The following is an 18,876-nucleotide window of genomic DNA, read 5'->3' on the forward strand; positions in this document are numbered from 1 at the left end:
AACAAACAGCTTTTGCCACAGAGCTGCCCTCAACAATTAAATTTATTAAGAGATTTCATTGTGGTTGATTACGACACAACATGTGGGAAAGTACTTAGAGTTTTTAAAGTTGTATATGCAAGGAATTTCTCCCATTCATTAACCTCGGAATACTTAACAGAATATATTACATCTGATCCTTAAGCATTTTCTTTGTGACCTCTCAGAATCTTCAAGAGCTGGCACTAAGAAAGACAAATCCTGTGAACCAAAGTCTCCAAAAATAGAAGGAAAGTCATGGTCAGGTAACTCCTCATTTAATCATCCTTTCATTTATACCCTAGAACAAAAACATTCTAAAGGTGAAGTTAAATTGGTTTTGTCGTGAAATGTATTTTTCACAGGTGAATTTTTTAATTGTATCTGGAGGACCAAATACGTCAAATTTGAAGATGAGGAACAGGCAAAGTTAATCTATGGCAACTCCAGGTTCACAGGTACATGTTAACAAAGAAATAAGAGAGCATCGGTAGTAGTTCAATAGATGGCTTTAATTTACCATAGTACCCCAAGAAAAAGACTGGATTTACCTAAGACACAATGGGATCCTTACATTATTTTGCCCCTGAGAACCAATGAATTTGATGGTGCTAAGGTTTGAACTCAGGACCTTGTGCTTGCTAGGCAGGCACTCTACCTCTTGAGCCATGCCTCCAGCCCTCAAGATAGATATTTTTGGTGGTAGTTTGCTATTGCTAGTGTTGTGTGCAATTGATGAATACTTTTCTGCTTTAAAACCTATGGAATTGGTGTACTTTTTTAAAACCAGTACATTACCTCCAGCTGTTTGAATTTGTTCCAAGCCTACAAAGGAATCAGCTATTAGTTATTAGAACTCACTAGAAATCATTCCCGCTTTCTCTCCCTAGTAAGTCCACACCCAAACACGTGAGACAAGTGAGAACCTATTTTGTTTTTGAAGACTTGCAAAGAAAGGTCTACTCAACAAAGAACTGTTTTTAGCTTTCAGATAAACCATGTGTTTAAGTATGCTTGTTCTAAATAGTACTCATGTTTACTAAAATGCTATTTTTTTATTTACTTTTTTATTATTATTATTCATATGTGCATACAAGGCTTGGGTCATTTCTCCCCCCTGCCCCCACCCTCTCCCTTACCACCCACTCCGCCCCCTCCCTCTCCCGCAGCCTCAATACCCAGCAGAAACTATTTTGCCCTTATTTCTAATTTTGTTGTAGAGAGAGTATAAGCAATAATAGGAAGGAACAAGGGTTTTTGCTGGTTGAGATAAGCATAGCTATACAGGGAGTTGACTCACATTAATTTCCTGTGCGTGTGTGTTTCCTTCTAGGTTAATTCTTTTTGATCTAACCTTTTCTCTAGTTCCTGGTCCCCTTTTCCTATTGGCCTCAGTTGCTTTTAAGGTATCTGCTTTAGTTTCTCTGCGTTAAGGGCAACAAATGCGAGCTAATTTCTGAAATGCTATTTTTTCATTTTTCCCTTTCATATCAACAAATAGTATAACTAATTAGAACAAAATTATTTTCTTTCTACCTGCATTTTTTTCTTGCATCGAAGCCTGGATAAATAGAAAACTTTCTATTCTCAATATATTCTGGTGAAAATGTACAGCATTGGTCAAGTTCTTATGGTCTGCTAGTTTGTATTCTTCTTTTTGTTTTTTGTTCTGGTGGGCCTCACTCTTGCTAGTCAGGCACTCTATCACTTGAGCCACACTGACAGCCCTTTATTGTGTTAAGGTCTCATGAACTATTCAAACCACAGTCCTCCTGATCTCTGCCTCCTGAGTAGCTAGGATTACAGGTGTGAGCCTGGCTCTTCTTTCTAATCTTTATTTCCATTTTTGCTTTATTATTTTTTTCAATTTGCTTTATTATTTTTAAGCTACAATAAATCTCATACAAAAGGCCTAAGGGCATGAACGATTGAGTCAATAAACATGTCGAACATGAGTGACTGAGCTGACATTTTATGAGATATTCTTTATGTTGTAACATTGAGCTTCAAGATAAGTATGTTTGTCAACACTCCCAGGGTGAGGAGTTGCATCTGTGATATTCACTAATCTATTTAACTAGGAAATCCAAAGTGTGACTACCTTCAGCCACACCTGGATCTAACAATAGCAGGATACTGTCTCTTGGCCTCTCAGCTCTGTTCTCTGCGTCACTTTTGTTCTGCATCAATTGTAGGCAGTTTTGTCCATATGGTGACAAAAGTGGCCAAAAGAGATCTCGAAACTTACATCTTACTAGTTCAGCAGAATACAAAAAGACTGATTCTCCCTTGATAGTTCCCTCAAAAGTTCTGAGACTAATTTTCATAACCCATGAAACCTACAGTGGGTTAGGTTAATGTCATAGATGAATCATTGGCCAGAACTTGTATCACACATACATGGAACAAGGGTTAGGAGGCTTAGTACCACCTGACTCCTCTACACTAACAGTTGGGGGAAAGTGTTTTCTCAAACAAAAAAAATGGATGTTGTCTTCATGAAAAGAACATGTATTCCTGACAGGCAAAAATAGTAGATGTTGGGGCTGGGAGTTTAGCTCAGTGGTAGAGCACTGTTTAGTATTTGGAGGCCCTGTGTCCAATCCCCAGCACTAAAACCAAACAAATTTAAACAATAGCAAATTGCTTTATTTTCCCTAAGATTTGAGAGAATTGTTTGTTATATGTTTCCTGCTTCACAGAGCTACATTCAATTATCAGAAACATTCAGTCTTACAAGGAAGTGAAAGGTAGAAGTGCCTTCAATGGCATTTCCTTCAATCTGCTCCAGTTTGTGCAACTCCTGGAGACATTTGTTGGTGAAGATACCCCATTGAGTATCAGCGAGGCCCTTGTCTCCTTTTTTAAGAGGGGCTATGTTGAAACAGAAGAAGAGAAAATGAGTGCCTTGGAAGAGGTTGGTAATATTATTTATCAATGAAACAAGTGAAATCACTATTATAAGGAAAACTCTCAACCTTAGTTGCTCATAATGTGAATTTTCTTTAAAAATTTACAACCAAACTTAATTTATTACAATAAGCACAGCCACTAAATGTCTTGCTTTATTGGCAAATGTTCTAAGATCACACTCCATAGAACTCATTCCTCTAATAATAACATTGCTTCTGGAAGGAGATACAACTTTATTTTCTCTCCTCTGAAGTTTGAGGAGCAGATAGGCATATGTGTGCTGCGTCTGCTGAGTGAGCGCATTTACAAATGCACATACCTGGGCCCATGATTAGTCCTTGAATATATATTTTTACTCATGGGCACTCAGGTAGCATATTATTTCCTAAGGACTCATTATTTTCTTGGGTGACTAGATAAATGCATACATATTTACCTTATATAAAACAATTTATTCTCTCGCATGTGGTATCTGGGAGTTAGTTTCACCTCAGCTTTGAGTCTTCACAACCTAATTCTGGAGCTATATCTTTTTTGCCTCCTCAATCACAGTTTTGCCCACTAACTAAAAGGTATATATCCTCTTTTTTTCAATTAAATTCATCTAGCTATTAACTCAATTATTATCTATTTAATAGAATTAATCTAGTGAAAAATCTAAAAGATATATAAAACCAATGTCAAGTTAAGTCAGTGTCAAATATAAAAGAGAATATTTTAACACAGCCATTTTTTTGTTTGAATATTACCATTCAGACCCTGTTACTACAAAACATATCCCTCTAAGAAACCAAACAGTGAACTCTGTGTTTATCCCATTTTTGAACAATCAAGAAGGGAGTGGAAAGAAATAATTAAAAGATTCTCGAGGAGGACAATACTCTCCCTAAGCTAATGTGTTTTAGTCCAGGGCAAAGAATTCCAAAGGGGTAGTTTTGGTTGAGAGATGAGACAGAGAAATGACATTGGGGGGTTGAAAAGTTAATCATTACATTTTCCACTAATATTACCCTTAGCCCTAAAGTAAGGCTGTTTCTATAAAAGATGTTGCACTTCATTTTAAATAAATGTAAGATACCAGCTAGCCAATGAACATCTTGTCTTATGTGCTTCGTTATTCTATGTGCATCCTAGGTTAGACAAAATGCTTTCCGAATCCGACGGGGACTTCTTTTAGAAGCCCTATTTCAGAAGTGGGACAGTGATGGCTCAGGCTTCCTGGATCTCAAGGAAGTTGATAAAATCTTGTACTCATACAAGGAGGGAATGGAAAAAGAAGCTATGAAGAAAGGTAAATTATAACAGCTTGGCTTCAAGTTTTTCTCAATACTATGACATATATACAGCTGAAAAAAAATTGGTTGTTCTAAAACCTATCAGATACTACTTAACACCTGCTAGTATGGTTATAATTTTTAAATGGAAAATAACAAGTGTTGCAATGATGTAGAGAAATTGGAATCCTTGTGCATTTGTCAACAGGATCAGGTGAAGTGTGTTGCAGAGGCTTAGTTCAAGACCTTAACTCTACAGAGATTCTTTCTGTGTACCTAGTTGCCTTTACTTTTGAGATTAAAAGAATCTAAACCATGCAACATTTCTGCCTGATTTATTTCTCTCTCTACGTTTACAAGATCTGGACTACCCCTCAAATTTAATGTGTTCATTTCTTATAAATAAAATCTAAGAGTGGAATTTCTGAGTGGCAGGGTAGATAGGTATTTTCAGTTTTTAAAGATACTGTCAGGCTTGGAGTGGTTGGCTCGTGCCTGTAATCCTAGCTACTCGGGAGGCAGAGATCAGGAGAATTGAAGTTCAAACTAGCCTGGGCAAATAATTTTCAAGACCCTATCTGGAAAAAAACCATCATAAAAAAGGGCTGATGGAGTGGCTCAAGATGTAGGCCCTGAGTTCAAACCCCAGTACTGGAAAAGAAAACAAACAAAACCAAAAAACACTGTCAGACAGTTTCCTCTCTCATTTTAATGTTTCCATCATTCCTTGTGTGCTTTTGCTTTCTGCTATAATGAGACCTTCTGGGTTCATCTTTTCCTGTTTCCATCCTGAAATAATTCATTTTCCAAGGGAACCATGGTTTCTTTTAGTGGAAAGTAGAACTTAGAAGCTAATATCTGGGCTATTCCTATGCTCATTTCTCACAAATCTCTGCTCCCAGTTTTCTCAGAACACACAGGTGGGAAATTAGTGTGTATATGTGCATGTGTGTGCAAAAAGATTTACATCTGTACATATCTGTCTATTAATACTAAAAATCGTAAGCTCACACCAATACCTCCGTGTCCAATCCAACACAATAAAAACATTCTAGTTTTCTTCCTTTCCATTTTTGTAGCTCCATTCTCTTTGACTCATGTTATCTTAAATCTATTTATTTGATCAATTAATCCATTTGTGTGTATGGTACTAATCTCCCATCACTGCTGCTGTCCTCTCTCCCACACTTGATCAGTCTTTCTTACTATGCGTAAGTTCCAACACCCTGCACTGATGAAATACCCTTCCCACGTGACTGCCCTCCTCACTCCGCTCAGGCTCTGGTGTTCCACACTAGTTCACCCTTGCAAGTGATGCTTTTCATGTATTTCTTAGGTTCTGGTAATCTGTGCCAAGGTACCTTTCACATAGATGCTCTCCTCCATCCATTCAGGCTCTGGCTACCTGTGCTGAGCTGAGCCCTACCTGGTATCCTTTTTACTTTGCTTGTGATGATTTCCTATGCTGGATTTCCTTCCATAGACACCCACTTTACCTTGTTTAAGTTATGGCTGTCCCTAAACCTGTTTAGGTTTAGTTCAGGCTATCCCTCCATTTGGATGCCCACTTCACTCTGCTCAGGATTGAACATCCACTCAGGGTTTAGACACCCCAACCACCTCTGTGTAGAGCCACCCTCTTCCCTGAGATGAGCTGAGGGTTGTCTTTACACATGGATACTCTCTCAGCTAGCTCAGACTCTTACAACCCATGCCAAACCACCCCTCCCAGATGCCCTCCTTAAGCCTGTTCATTTTCACTTTGGCTTCCCCTGACTGGGAACAGACACTTCTCTTGCTCTGCTCTACAATCACTTTAGGACCAAACTGTTCCAGAAAAGAAACAAATAGAAGGAGAAGAAGTAACAAGAAATGGAAGTGGAAGAACCCACAAAACACTGTTAATCTAGTTGGTGACTGTATCACTTAGTACCCTTTTGGTTCAAATAATAGAAAATGCAACCCATAGCAGTTAAGGGAAAAAAAAAAAAAAAGAAGCTGGGCACCGGTGGCTCACATCTGTAATTCTAGCTACTCAGGAGGCAGAGATTAGAAGGATCATGGTTTGAAGCCAGCCTGGGCGAATAGTTTGCGAGACCCTATCTCAAAAATATTCAACACAAAACAGAACTGGTGAAGTGTCTCAAGTGATAGAATGCCTTCCTAGCAAGTGCAAGACCCTGAGTTCAAATCCCAATACCATCAAAAGAAAGGAAGAAAATTTGTTCATGCAATAGAAAAATTCAGGGCTAATTCAGAACACAACTAGGTTTGGGAGTTCAAATAATGACATTAGGACAGGTATCTGGTTCTTTCTCTTTATTTCAGCCAGTCCTCCTCTCTTCCATGTTCTAACTCCATTGTTATACACCTCTCCCTATAGGGACCAAGTCCAGTTTCATATCTTAGGTTCATTTAAATCCGATAGGAATAAAATGCAAAGTGTCCTCTACCTAATCATGCAAGCAAAAAGTGTGGCATTCAGTTGTACTAAAGTAACCACTCTGGGTTAGGACTTGAATGTCCTGACTGGTGTAAGCCTAAGATGCATGTTCTACCTCCAGAACTATGATTGGAACTCCACTCGAACACATGAACTGAGAAGGAAATGGAGTGGTTTTCTCAAAGCAAAATTAGAGCTACCACCACCAAGAGAAAGATAAAGTGGATGCTAAAGAGCAGAAATCAATAAATGTTCCAATACAGAAATGATGGGAGAAGAGGGATAAAGGAGAATGATGGAGGGGGTAAATTCAAGTATGATATATTGTAAGTACTTTTGTAAATGTCACAATGTAACCCCACACAGCACAGCAATAAAACAAAAATACCATTCTTACTTTAAAAAAAAAAAAGAAAACAATAACGAAAAAAGACAAATACAGAAATGAGAAGCTTATACATGATAAAAATGATTGCAAGTTCAATGGCGCACATCTATAATCCTAGCTACTCAAGAAGCAGAGATCAGGAGGATCATAGCTCGAAGCCAGCCAGGGCAAATAGTTTGCAAGACCCTATCTCAAAAAAACCCATCACAAGAATGGGCTGGTGAAGTGGCTCAAGGTGTAGGCTTGAGTTTAAATTCTGGTACCTAAAAAAAAAAAAAAAGATATAGAAGGGATACTATTTCAGGGAAGGAGAAATCACAGTAGAGGACTTTTTGAGGAAGTAGGGACCTAGGAACCATACTTTAAAGAGAAAGGGTGTGACTTATTAATTTCTAATAAAAAGTTAAAAAAAACTTGCACATATGCAACAGGAGACACATATAAAAATGTTCATAGTGTTGTTCTTAAGGACAAAATATTGAGTCAACCTAAACATCCATTGCCAGGAGAATAAATAATCAATGATACTGTATTCACACAATGACATACAGTAGCAAAAAGGAATGAATCACAGCTCCAGGAACTGCATGGATAGCTCATACTCTTGGATTAAAAATGCAAGTTACAGAAATCTACATATGACTTAATATCCTTTTCTAAAGTTTACAAACAGGAAAAACTAAACCGTATATTGTTTAGAATTATGTGTGTGGAACACATGCATTTTTATGCAACTATAACACTATAGGGGAAAAAAGAAGAGAAAAAGTCAAATTTCAGAATATTAGTAAGGGGTGTGAGAATGCAGGGGATGGAACAGAGCAGAACAGTGTGGAAGATGGAAGTTACTGGTAATGTTTAGGTCTGATGGCAGATTCATCATTGCACAGTTTAAAAAAGAGAGGTGTGGATGCAGAAATCTGCAAGACATGGTCAGAGACTACGAGTAGAATGGGCATACTGGAGCAAATAATTCCTACGTGGTATTAGGACAGATATGATTGGAAACAGACTAGATCAAAATATGGTAAGATTTCAAACCAGTGAACTGTATAATGCAAGTTGTATCTTTTTATTAGGATAAATTATTGCACAAAGGGGTTTCACTGTGATATTTCCATATATGCATGTAATGTACTTTGATGAAATTCACCCCTTCCACAACTCTTTCTTAATCCCCTTGCATGTTATGTTTTAATTTAATTTTACAAATGTATATTGAGCATTTACTACTGGTAAGTCAATTATAAAGTGGTAAAGCTGGCTTGGGGTTATGACAGTAGTAATGGAAAAGAGTGGCCACAAGATGCATTGCCAAAGAATAACAGGACAGGATTAAGTGGTTTATTGGATGTGGAAGACTAAATGTAGAAAGGAGCCAAAGTAGACCCTGGGGTTTCACCAGGCTAAATAGTATAATTAAAACAAAAACAGAGAAGATGACATAGGAGTCAAGTTGAATTTAATATAGGAAGTCACTGTAAAATATTTCACTGGGCTCAGAGATACCTTTAATATATTCAGTTTTCTGCAGAGAGCAATTGTTAAGGTCTTCAGCTTTCCTGTAAGAGGATAAAAATTCCCATACCCATGAGTAAACTTTTGATAAGTTCTTGGTTTCGCATTTATATCTTTTAGCTAAACTACACATCCAGTTTCCAAAGCCACGTCCTGATCAAGAAGTGAGGTTGTCTTCAAAGCAATTTCAGAAATACATAGAACTAGTTGTGTCTGAACTCAGGGGCAATGAAGAACAAAGTCTAGAAAGTGTTGTGGAATTTCTGATGGATACTTTAGAAAGAAGCCATATTGAGAGTCTGAGGGATTGTGCGAGACGGAAATGGCTACATCAAATCCAATATGCTGCAGAGACAAGTGGTGTGTCCCTGGAGCCAGTGTACACTGAGACCTTTAAGGTCCTCACCCAGGTATTTCTTCTAAAGTGATATGTAAAAAAAGAAATTTCCTCATAGTAGATGATATTTCAAGGGCTGCAGAGGAGGAGCACATGTAATTCTCTTTGCAAAAACAAATCACTGGGTGCTGAAACAATGTTTTATTCATTGTAACACATTACAAATGACCCAGAGCCTAAGTGATACGCACCTGGAATGATTGCTGGTTTGCAAGATAGAAACAGAGAGGAAAGGTACAGAAAAGATGTTTTGGAATTTCTTTTTGTGTGTGAGTGGTACTGGGAATTGAACCCAGGGCCTTCTGCAAGCACATTTTTATTTTGTTTTTGAGACAGGATTTCATGCTACCTTTACCTGGACCAGTCTCAAACTCCCCATCCAAGTGCACACCACTACATTCCAGCTTGGAATTTCTAATTTCATTTGGGATGACAATCAAATAAAACAAGAATAAACAATAGACTGATAGTGAAAAATAGCAGTAAGAAGATGTGTAAACAGTTTTGTTTATATTTCCCTTGCATAATGTTTGGGGAGTTAGTTTTAAAAGGCACTTTTTAGGACTACGGGCATGGCTCAAATGGTAGAGCACTTGCCTGGCATGCTCAAAGCCCTGGGTTTGATCTCCAGGAACCCAGAAACTATTTTTTTTTCATTTTTCTTTTATTATTCATACGTGCATACAAGGCTTGGTTTATTTCTCCCCCTGCCCCCACCCCCTCCCTTACCACCCACTCCACCCCCTCCCTCTCCCCCCCAATACCCAGCAGAAACTATTTTGCCCTTATTTCTAATTTTGTTGTAGAGAGAGTACAAGCAATAATAGGAAGGAACAAGGGTTTTTGCTGGTTGAGATAAGGATAGCTATACAGGGCATTGACTCACATTGATTTCCTGTGTGTGGGTGTTACCTTCTAGGTTAATTCTTTTTGATCTAACCTTTTCTCTAGTACCTGGTCCCCTTTTCCTATTGGCCTCAGTTGCTTTAAGGTATCTGCTTTAGTTTCTCTGCGTTAAGGGCAACAAATGCTAGCTAGTTTTTTAGGTGTCTTACCTATCCTCACCCCTTCCTTGTGTGCTCTCGCTTTTATCATGTGCTCATAGTCCAATCCCCTTGTTGTGTTTGCCCTTGATCTAATGTCCACATATGAGGGAGAACATACGATTTTTGGTCTTTTGGGCCAGGCTAACCTCACTCAGAATGATGTTCTCCAATTCCATCCATTTACCAGCGAATGATAACATTTCGTTCTTCTTCATGGCTGCATAAAATTCCATTGTGTATAGATACCACATTTTCTTAATCCATTCATCAGTGGTGGGGCATCTTGGCTGTTTCCGTAACTTGGCTATTGTGAATAGTGCCGCAATAAACATGGATGTGCAGGTGCCTCTGGAGTAACAGTCTTTTGGGTATATCCCCAAGAGTGGTATTGCTGGATCAAATGGTAGATTGATGTCCAGCTTTTTAAGTAGCCTCCAAATTTTTTTCCAGAGTGGTTGTACTAGTCTACATTCCCACCAACAGTGTAAGAGGGTTCCTTTTTCCCCGCATCCTCGCCAACACCTGTTGTTGGTGGTGTTGCTGATGATGGCTATTCTAACAGGGGTGAGGTGGAATCTTAGCATGGTTTTAATTTGCATTTCCTTTATTGCTAGAGATGGTGAGCATTTTTTCATGTGTTTTCTGGCCATTTGAATTTCTTCTTTTTTTTTTTTTACTATTTTTTTTTTTTTTGAATTTCTTCTTTTGAGAAAGTTCTGTTTAGTTCCCTTGCCCATTTCTTTATTGGCTCTTTAGTTTTGGGAGAATTTAGTTTTTTAAGTTCCCTGTATATTCTGGTTATCAGTCCTTTGTCTGATGTATAGTTGGCAAATGTTTTCTCCCACTCTGTGGGTGTTCTCTTCAGTTTAGAGACCATTTCTTTTGATGAACAGAAGCTTTTTAGTTTTATGAGGTCCCATTTATCTATGCTATCTCTTATTTGCTGTGCTGCTGGGGTTTCATTGAGAAAGTTCTTACCTATACCTACTAACTCCAGAGTATTTCCTACTCTTTCTTATATCAACTTAAGAGTTTGGGGTCTGATATTAAATCCTTGATCCATTTTGAGTTAATCTTGGTATAGGGTGATATACATGGATCTAGTTTCAGTTTTTTGCAGACTGCTAACCAGTTTTCCCAGCAGTTTTTGTTGAAGAGGCTGCTTTTTCTCCATCGTATATTTTTAGCTCCTTTGTCAAAGATAAGTTGCTTATAGTTGTGTGGCTTCATATCTGGGTCCTCTATTCTGTTCCACTGGTCTTCATGCCTGTTTTTGTGCCAGTACCATGCTGTTTTTATTGTTATTGCTTTGTAATATAGTTTGAAGTCAGGTATTGTGAAACCTCCTGCATTGTTCTTTTGACTGAATATTGCCTTGGCTATTCGTGGCCTCTTGTGTTTCCGTATAAATTTCACAGTAGATTTTTCAATCTCTTTAATGAATGTCATTGGAATTTTGATGGGAATTGCATTAAACATGTAGATTACTTTTGGGAGTACCGACATTTTTACTATGTTGATTCTACCAATCCATGAGCATGGGAGATCTCTCCACTTTCTATAGTCTTCCTCAATCTCTTTCTTCAGAAGTGTATAGTTTTCCTTGTAGAGGTCTTTCACATCTTTTGTTAGGTTTACACGTAGGTATTTGATTTTTTTTGACGCTATTGTAAATGGAATTGTTTTCATATATTCTTTTTCAGTTTGCTCATTGTTAGTGTATAGAAATGCTAATGATTTTTCTATGTTGATTTTATATCCTGCTACCTTGCTATAGCTATTGATGATGTCTAGAAGCTTCTGAGTAGAGTTTTTTGGGTCTTTAAGGTATAGGATCATGTCGTCTGCAAATAGGGATATTTTGACAGTTTCTTTACCTATTTGTATTCCTTTTATTCCTTCTTCTTGCCTAATTGCTCTGGCTAGGAATTCCAGTACTATGTTGAATAGGAGTGGAGATAGTGGGCATCCTTGTCTCGTTCCTGATTTTAGAGGGAATGGTTTCAGTTTTTCTCCGTTAAGTATAATGCTGGCTGTAGGTTTGTCATATATAGCTTTTATAATGTTGAGGTACTTTCCTTCTTTTTTTTTTTTCATTTTTCATTTATTATTCATATGTGCATACAAGGCTTGGTTCATTTCTTCCCTCTGGTACTTTCCTTCTATTCCTAGTTTTCTTAGAGCTTTTATCATGAAATGATGTTGGATCTTATCAAAGGCTTTTTCTGCATCTATTGAGATGATCAAGTGGTTTTTGTCTTTGCTTCTGTTAATGTGGTTTATTAAGTTTATTGATTTTCGTATGTTGAACCACCCCTGCATTCCTGGGATGAAGCCTACTTGGTTGTGGTGAATAATCTTTTTGATGTGTTGCTGAATTCGGTTTGCCATTATTTTGTTGAGGATTTTTGCATCAATGTTCATTAAGGAGATTGGCCTATAGTTCTCCTTTTTGGAGGTGTCTTTGCCTGGTTTTGGGATAAGTGTAATACTGGCTTCATAAAATGTGTTTGGCAGTTTTCCTTCTCTTTCTATTTCATGGAACAGTTTAAGGAGGGTTGGTATCAGTTCTTCTTTAAAGGTCTGATAGAATTCAGCAGAGAATCCATCAGGTCCTGGACTTTTCTTTTTGGGGAGACTCTTGATTGCTGCTTCAATTTCATTTTGTGTTATAGGTCTATTCAGGTGATTAATTTCCTCTTGGTTCAGTTTTGGATGATCATATGTATCTAGAAATCTGTCCATTTCTTTGAGATTTTCAAATTTATTTGAATATAGGTTCTCAAAGTAGTCTCTGATGATTTCCTGGACTTCCATGGTGTTTGTTGTTATCTCCCCTTTTGCATTCCTAATTCTACTAATTTGGGTTTTTTCTCTCCTCATTTTAGTCAGGTTTGCCAGGGGTCTATCGATCTTGTTTATTTTTTCAAAGAACCAACTTTTTGTTTCATTAATTCTTTGTGTGGTTTTTTTGGTTTCTATTTTGTTGGTTTCAGCTCTTATTTTTATTATTTCTCTCCTATTTGTTTTGGGATTTGCTTGTTCTTGTTTTTCTAGGAGTTTGAGATGTATCGTTAGGTCATTGATTTGGTCATTGATTTTTTAAGGAACTATTTAAACCGTGTATTCATTACAAAGTGGAATCCAACATCACACAGTATATCATAGCCATTGCCTGGAAGCAAGCTAGGCAATCTAGGTACGCTAATACTATTAGACTCTTAGAACCTGCCACTTAGAATACACAGTTATGAGGAGCCGCTGACCACAGCCTTGCCATCTCTTCAGAAAATGCTAGGTTGCTACTCCTCTCAGGCAGAAACAGCACAGCTGTCTTCTACATACATCACAGATTCCATTAATCCAAGAAACCTGTGCCAGTTATCTCAGGTAAATAGCAACACTTTCTCATTGGAATGAATCATCTCCTGAATGGTTGAAATTTGCAGTGTTGGAAATGGTACAACCAGGACTAGGAGACCACTTAAGAAAAAGAGGCATGATTCTGCTTGCTTCTGAGCTCTGTGGCACTTGAAGAGAAACCTTACTACATATTTGTTAACTACTTCATAGATCTCTGAAAAATAAAGGCAAAAGAAAAAAAGAAAGGCATGAAAAGCAAATCCAAATACATAGAAAGAAGAGAAAAATATCAAGGAATGTGTCTCTCATGTCCCCAGTTTATGGATGGATATATTGAACACATGTGTTAATATTGCTCATTATGTAAAGTTAGGTATAGAGATTTTTCAGTTATTTTAATTAGAAATTGTAGTTTCAGAAAGTCTGCAGTTTTAGGCCCCAGGAAATTCTTTCCTGAAGTGACATAGAGCAAATAGCCAAACTATGTTGAGTTGCTTGACAGGATTTTTTTTTTTTTTCACATTCGCATGTTTAGATGACCAAGAGACAAGTGAAATGAAGACACCTTCTGGATGGGGATTTTAACTCAGGGCTTCACCCTTGCAAAGCATGTGCTCACAAAGTAGGTGCTCTACTGCTTGAGCCACACCTCCAGTCCATTTTGCTCTGGTTTTGTTGGAGATGGAATCTCTCGAACTATTTGCTTGGGCTGGTCTTGAGCCTCTATCCTCCTGATCTCAGCTTCTGAAGTAGGTAGAATTACAGGCATGAGCCACCAATGCCCAGTGAAGGTATCTTCTTGCTCCATCTCTTTGAAATCAATACTTTTTATTGAAACCCAGAAAACATGATAATGGTTCAAAGGAATCTAAATTTTAAGCCTCTAAATTTGACTAGACTTGAGATTTTGTTTTGTTTTGTTTTTGTTTTCAGTAAAGTAGTCTAGTTGCATAAAGGAAAATCCATTCCATTCCCTGAAACTCAGGTTTGGAGGACAACTGTGTGTCACCCTCCCTTTGTGCCCCACCATGAATGGTAATATCTGCATTCAGGAAAATGAAATTATTGGTTAGTGAAGGGATTGGCAGATTTCTTTGTTGGCAAATACACAGTCGGAAACATTCTGCCACAGGATGCTGAAGCCCATGGCAATAAGAAGATCAGTGCTCACATTTCCCTCTTAGAAGAAAACCTGCTACTGCAAGAGAGAGGAAATGTTCTCTTGAGGAATGTGGCTTGTACCCTAGATGATGCTCCATTTGTACTAAATAAAGTGCTCTACCGGGACATGAAGGGAATCAGGTAAGAATGTCTTGAAGAGGTTGGTTTCATCTTTCTAGAAAAGTAACTCCCCTTCTGAAGTAAACTGGCATACAAATCTTAGTGGGCTGTTCCAGAGAGAACTGTCTCAAGTCACCAGTGCTTCTAGAGTGGGAACTTCTGAGCTTCCAGTCCTAGATGATTTTATTTGATCTTTCTCACTTTGGCAATGCTTTGCCATGTACGGACTCAACTTCACAATATCAGCTCATTATATCTCTTGCATCTGGCTTATATGTGTTCCCTCTTTAAGAGCTAAGATTTTTTTTGTATTTGTTTTTCTTTTGTAGTACTGGGGATTGAACTCAGGGCCTTCCACATGCCAGGCAAGTGCTCTGCCACTGAGCTACATCCCCTAAGATTGTTTTTAAATTCTTTTTCCTCAAGTTAGGCCCTCCAAACCGGTAATCATATCTGAGTCCACTTCTCTTACATATAAAGCCCATTATTGTGGATGAGAATTGATCTAGTTTAGTGCAGGGTTTAACATAAAGCCTCCCTCTGTGTCTTTCCCCCCATCTCTGTATTCCTTTTCCTCAGCTTCACAGTTGTGGATGAAGGTGTGCCAATCCATGTTCCCCAAGTTCAGTACCATGGGAACATCTTCTTCTGGAACAATTCCCGCAATGAGGATGATCGTAATGGGTCATTCCTGGCTCTGCCTCTTCAGGATGAACACATGAGGATCTTTGGGGTCTTGGCTGTTGATACTCTTAGAGATCCCCGTGAAATAAACATCTTCCTTCCTCATGAGATCAGATTCTATCAGGTAAGTAAGTTATACAAATCTTCAAGCACAATAATATGATGACCTCTCCTTCTATACTTCTTCAGAAGTGAAACCTAAAGCCAGAGGCAGTCAAAGCTACGTATATAGATAATGTCCTTATGCTGGCTCCTTGTTCCCTGTGTGTGTGTCAGTCTTTGGAGAGATTCCGCATTTCTTATGAAAGGATTCTCAGCCTTAGTTGCATATCTATGTTAGTGTGTCTCATAGCATTACTCATAGGAATAGAATTCCAGTGATTAAACCACTAAGACCAACAAAGTAGTTAAAAACCCTTAGAAGGGATATTAATATGTTTTAGTAATAGTGCTACCTATAAATTCTCTATGTTTTCCACCAAGGGTGCTAAATATGACATGCTTCCCCACCGCTCTTAATTTTAATGTTATAATTTTTGAGGACAAAGAATAAGGAAAAAAGTCCAAATTTTTTTTGGGTATTTATGTTTTCAAATTAGATCACAAAAAAAGATAGGGACTTTTAAAACTATGAAATAACTAGACCATTTCTACAAGCATTTTGATTTCATTTTGTGGATAGAAATTGCAATGAAGGAAGAAGTAAAGCCTTTACAGAGTCCAGTGAACTGTGGAGTGGCAGCAAGTCAGAAACTTGCTGTGCCCTTGTCATTTGTTCCCCGGTAAACTTTGGTTCTTTAGGCTCATTTATCATTATTTTTAATTTTCTTTTTTCTATTTATTGGGTGGATAACTGAGGAAAGTGAGAGACTTTCTTTCTCTGGACATCTTCCTATTAAGATTCATTCTTATGTCAAATGAATATGAGACAAACATTTAAGGAATAAAATGGAGGAGTATGGAGTTATCAGTAGGTGAACATTTATAGTCTTGTTAGTAAACATGTCCAAATGAATTATAAATTGGCTCTCTAGCACTTGGTGATAAAGGCTCCTGGCCTGTCCTTAGATGACTGAAGTCCTGAGTGAGGTGTGTATGTATGTTATAGGTGTGTGTATATGATTTTGAAGAATTTGTGGTTCCTAGAGTTTCTTGACAATAACACAGATGGATGGCCCATCACTTCTCCATGAAACAAGGTCTCTTTATGCCTAAACGAAGACCATTTAACTAGCATGGACCTTGGAAGCAAGTATGTCCTGTACTGTTGATCTGATGGCAGTGGCCATAGATGCAAAAATTAATATTGGGCATTTCCTAGCCATCTTCCCAGAGCTAGAATCTTGACTTTTAAACTACTTTTTCTCATTTCAAAGCTTATCTTGTTGTTCTGACTCTATTCTATGATAGCACATATCACATATTTTACTGGATGATTATCATAAACCATAAAAAGTTACATGAATCTCTCTTTATACTGTTGATTTCTTGATGATCCTTTTTGCATAGTAGAACCTGGAACGCTACCTTTTGAGAACTGATTTGAACTAAATTGCAGGAAGTAGATTGTTATGAATTTAAAGAATAATTAATTAATGCATTATCAATTACTATTTTAAAAAGAAAATGCAATTTCAATCTTCTGTCTTTACAGGGTGTTGCCAGTGTCTTTAGCACTGCCTATCATTATGTCCACAGCAGAGAGCACATCCTACATACTGTGGTCACTGGCATTGGCTGGCTCTTCAACATCACACCTGCAATCACCTCCATCACTACATACTTTGTTGAGCCCAGCCCAGACCAGGTAGGCAAAGTTAGGCAGTATTAGACTTCTTCAACATAACAGAGTTACTGGAAGTTAATGCCTTGTTAATATTTAAAAACCATATTAAGGGGATGTGCCTCAGTGGTAGAGCACTAATCTTACATGCTCAAGGGCCTGGACTTGATTACCTGCACTGCAACAACAACAAAGCAAACCGACCATATTAGTTAGACATTGAGGTAACTAGAGGCATATTTCCCATGAACCTCAACTCAAAACACTTTACCATAAGTAATAGGAATTCATCTCAACTGCCTTAGGCAAAAAGGAGAACTGACTGGCTCTTGTGACCAAGATGAAGAAAGAACAAGAGTTAAGCTGGTTTCCAGGATGACTAGATCTCAGGGTTCAAGATCATGAGGGCTCTTTCATATTTTCTGTCTTCCCAGTTTTACTTTTTTTTGTGTGTGTGTGTGGTACCAGGGTTTGAACTCAGGAACCTTGAGCCACTCCTCCACCAGCCTTTTTGTGTTACGTATTTTCAAGATAGGGTCTCACGAATTATTTGGCCAGGCTGGCTTCAAACCGCAATCCTCCTGATCTCTGCTTCCTAAGTAGCGAGGATGACAGGTGTGAGCCACCAGCTCCCACTTTTCATGATAGCTTCCTTGCACACTGGCTTTGTCCTTCTAGCTGAAGATGGTTTTTCTCCTCAGGGCTTTCTCTGCAGATACTTAGTAATGCTTCCAGTAAAAAGTTCCAATTTCGAAAGCCAAAGAAAGAAAAAAAATTTTTTTTTGACTCATCCTGAGGTATAGCCAAAGAGGCAACACCTACCAGAATTATAAGAGTGAAGTGGAAAGGGATGAGAGGCTGCTGTTTCAGAAGGACATAATTACATCACAACAATATGGGGTGTTTTTTAAGTCTTTCTGTGTATAATATGAGGAAGTTTTGCTGAATGTTTACTTTGCTTCTTTATACTTTAACATTACTTGTCCATATGATGAGAATGGATGGAAAGATGTCTTCCATTTTATTTATTTATTCATTTATTTATTTCTGCCCTGTCGGTGATTGAAACCAAGGCCTGGCCCTTGCTAGGTCAGAGCTCAACCACATGAACTACGCCTTCAGCCCTTTTGTTTTCATTTTGCTTTTTTTTTTTTTTTTGCAGTACTGGGGCTTGAACTCATGGCCTTCACCTTGAACTCAGGGCCTCCATCAAAACCAGTAAAAGGTTTTTCATGATAGGGTCTTGCAAACTATTTGCCTGGGCTGGGTTTGAACCTCGATCTTCCTGATCTCTGTCTCCTGAGTAGCTAGGATTATGGGTGTGAGCCAATGGTGCCCGGCGTTTCATTTTGCTTTTGAGACAATCTCAAAAGCCTCTAGCTGGCATTGAACTTGAGATCCACATGACATCTCTGAGATTACAGTCATGTGCCTTCATGCCTGACTGGTGTCTTTTCTTTTTAAAGAAGCTAAATGACTGTGAGGTGCCTGATCATGTGGTGGCATCACCTTGGTTGTCTCCCAGTCCCTTGAAGCAGGCATCCCTCCTCTTCCCTCCTTGCTTCTTCTTTTCTCCCCTCCAAGGCCTCTGCTTCCCTCCCTCAGTGACTGCGCCAAGTTGATGAAGCCCTGGCCTTAGAAAGTAGAATCACAGAGGTCTTGTAAGGTGGCCATGTTTGGTAGGAAAGCTGAGAATACCTTGTCATTGACATTGTTTGTGAGGGCAGGATGAGTTGGGAGTGACAGTGAGAGCCTCCACATGTTCTCA

At 38.3% G+C, this 18,876-nt stretch overlaps 1 protein-coding gene across 1 annotated transcript in view; it reads left to right on the plus strand.

The window, feature by feature from the left end:
- Efcab5 (EF-hand calcium binding domain 5) overlaps positions 1-18,876 on the plus strand; it is a 110,258-nt gene that overhangs the window by 66,923 nt on the left and 24,459 nt on the right. Inside the window, exons 8-15 of the mRNA XM_074046512.1 lie at positions 207-284; positions 384-476; positions 2,721-2,935; positions 4,066-4,222; positions 8,675-8,964; positions 14,493-14,662; positions 15,221-15,449; positions 16,980-17,132. Coding sequence (XP_073902613.1) covers positions 207-284; positions 384-476; positions 2,721-2,935; positions 4,066-4,222; positions 8,675-8,964; positions 14,493-14,662; positions 15,221-15,449; positions 16,980-17,132 — 1,385 coding nt within the window. The remainder of the gene's footprint in view (positions 1-206; positions 285-383; positions 477-2,720; positions 2,936-4,065; positions 4,223-8,674; positions 8,965-14,492; positions 14,663-15,220; positions 15,450-16,979; positions 17,133-18,876) is intronic.

Source organism: Castor canadensis, chromosome 11 (assembly GCF_047511655.1).
Source record: "Castor canadensis chromosome 11, mCasCan1.hap1v2, whole genome shotgun sequence".
NCBI classification, from domain to species: Eukaryota; Metazoa; Chordata; class Mammalia; order Rodentia; family Castoridae; genus Castor; species Castor canadensis.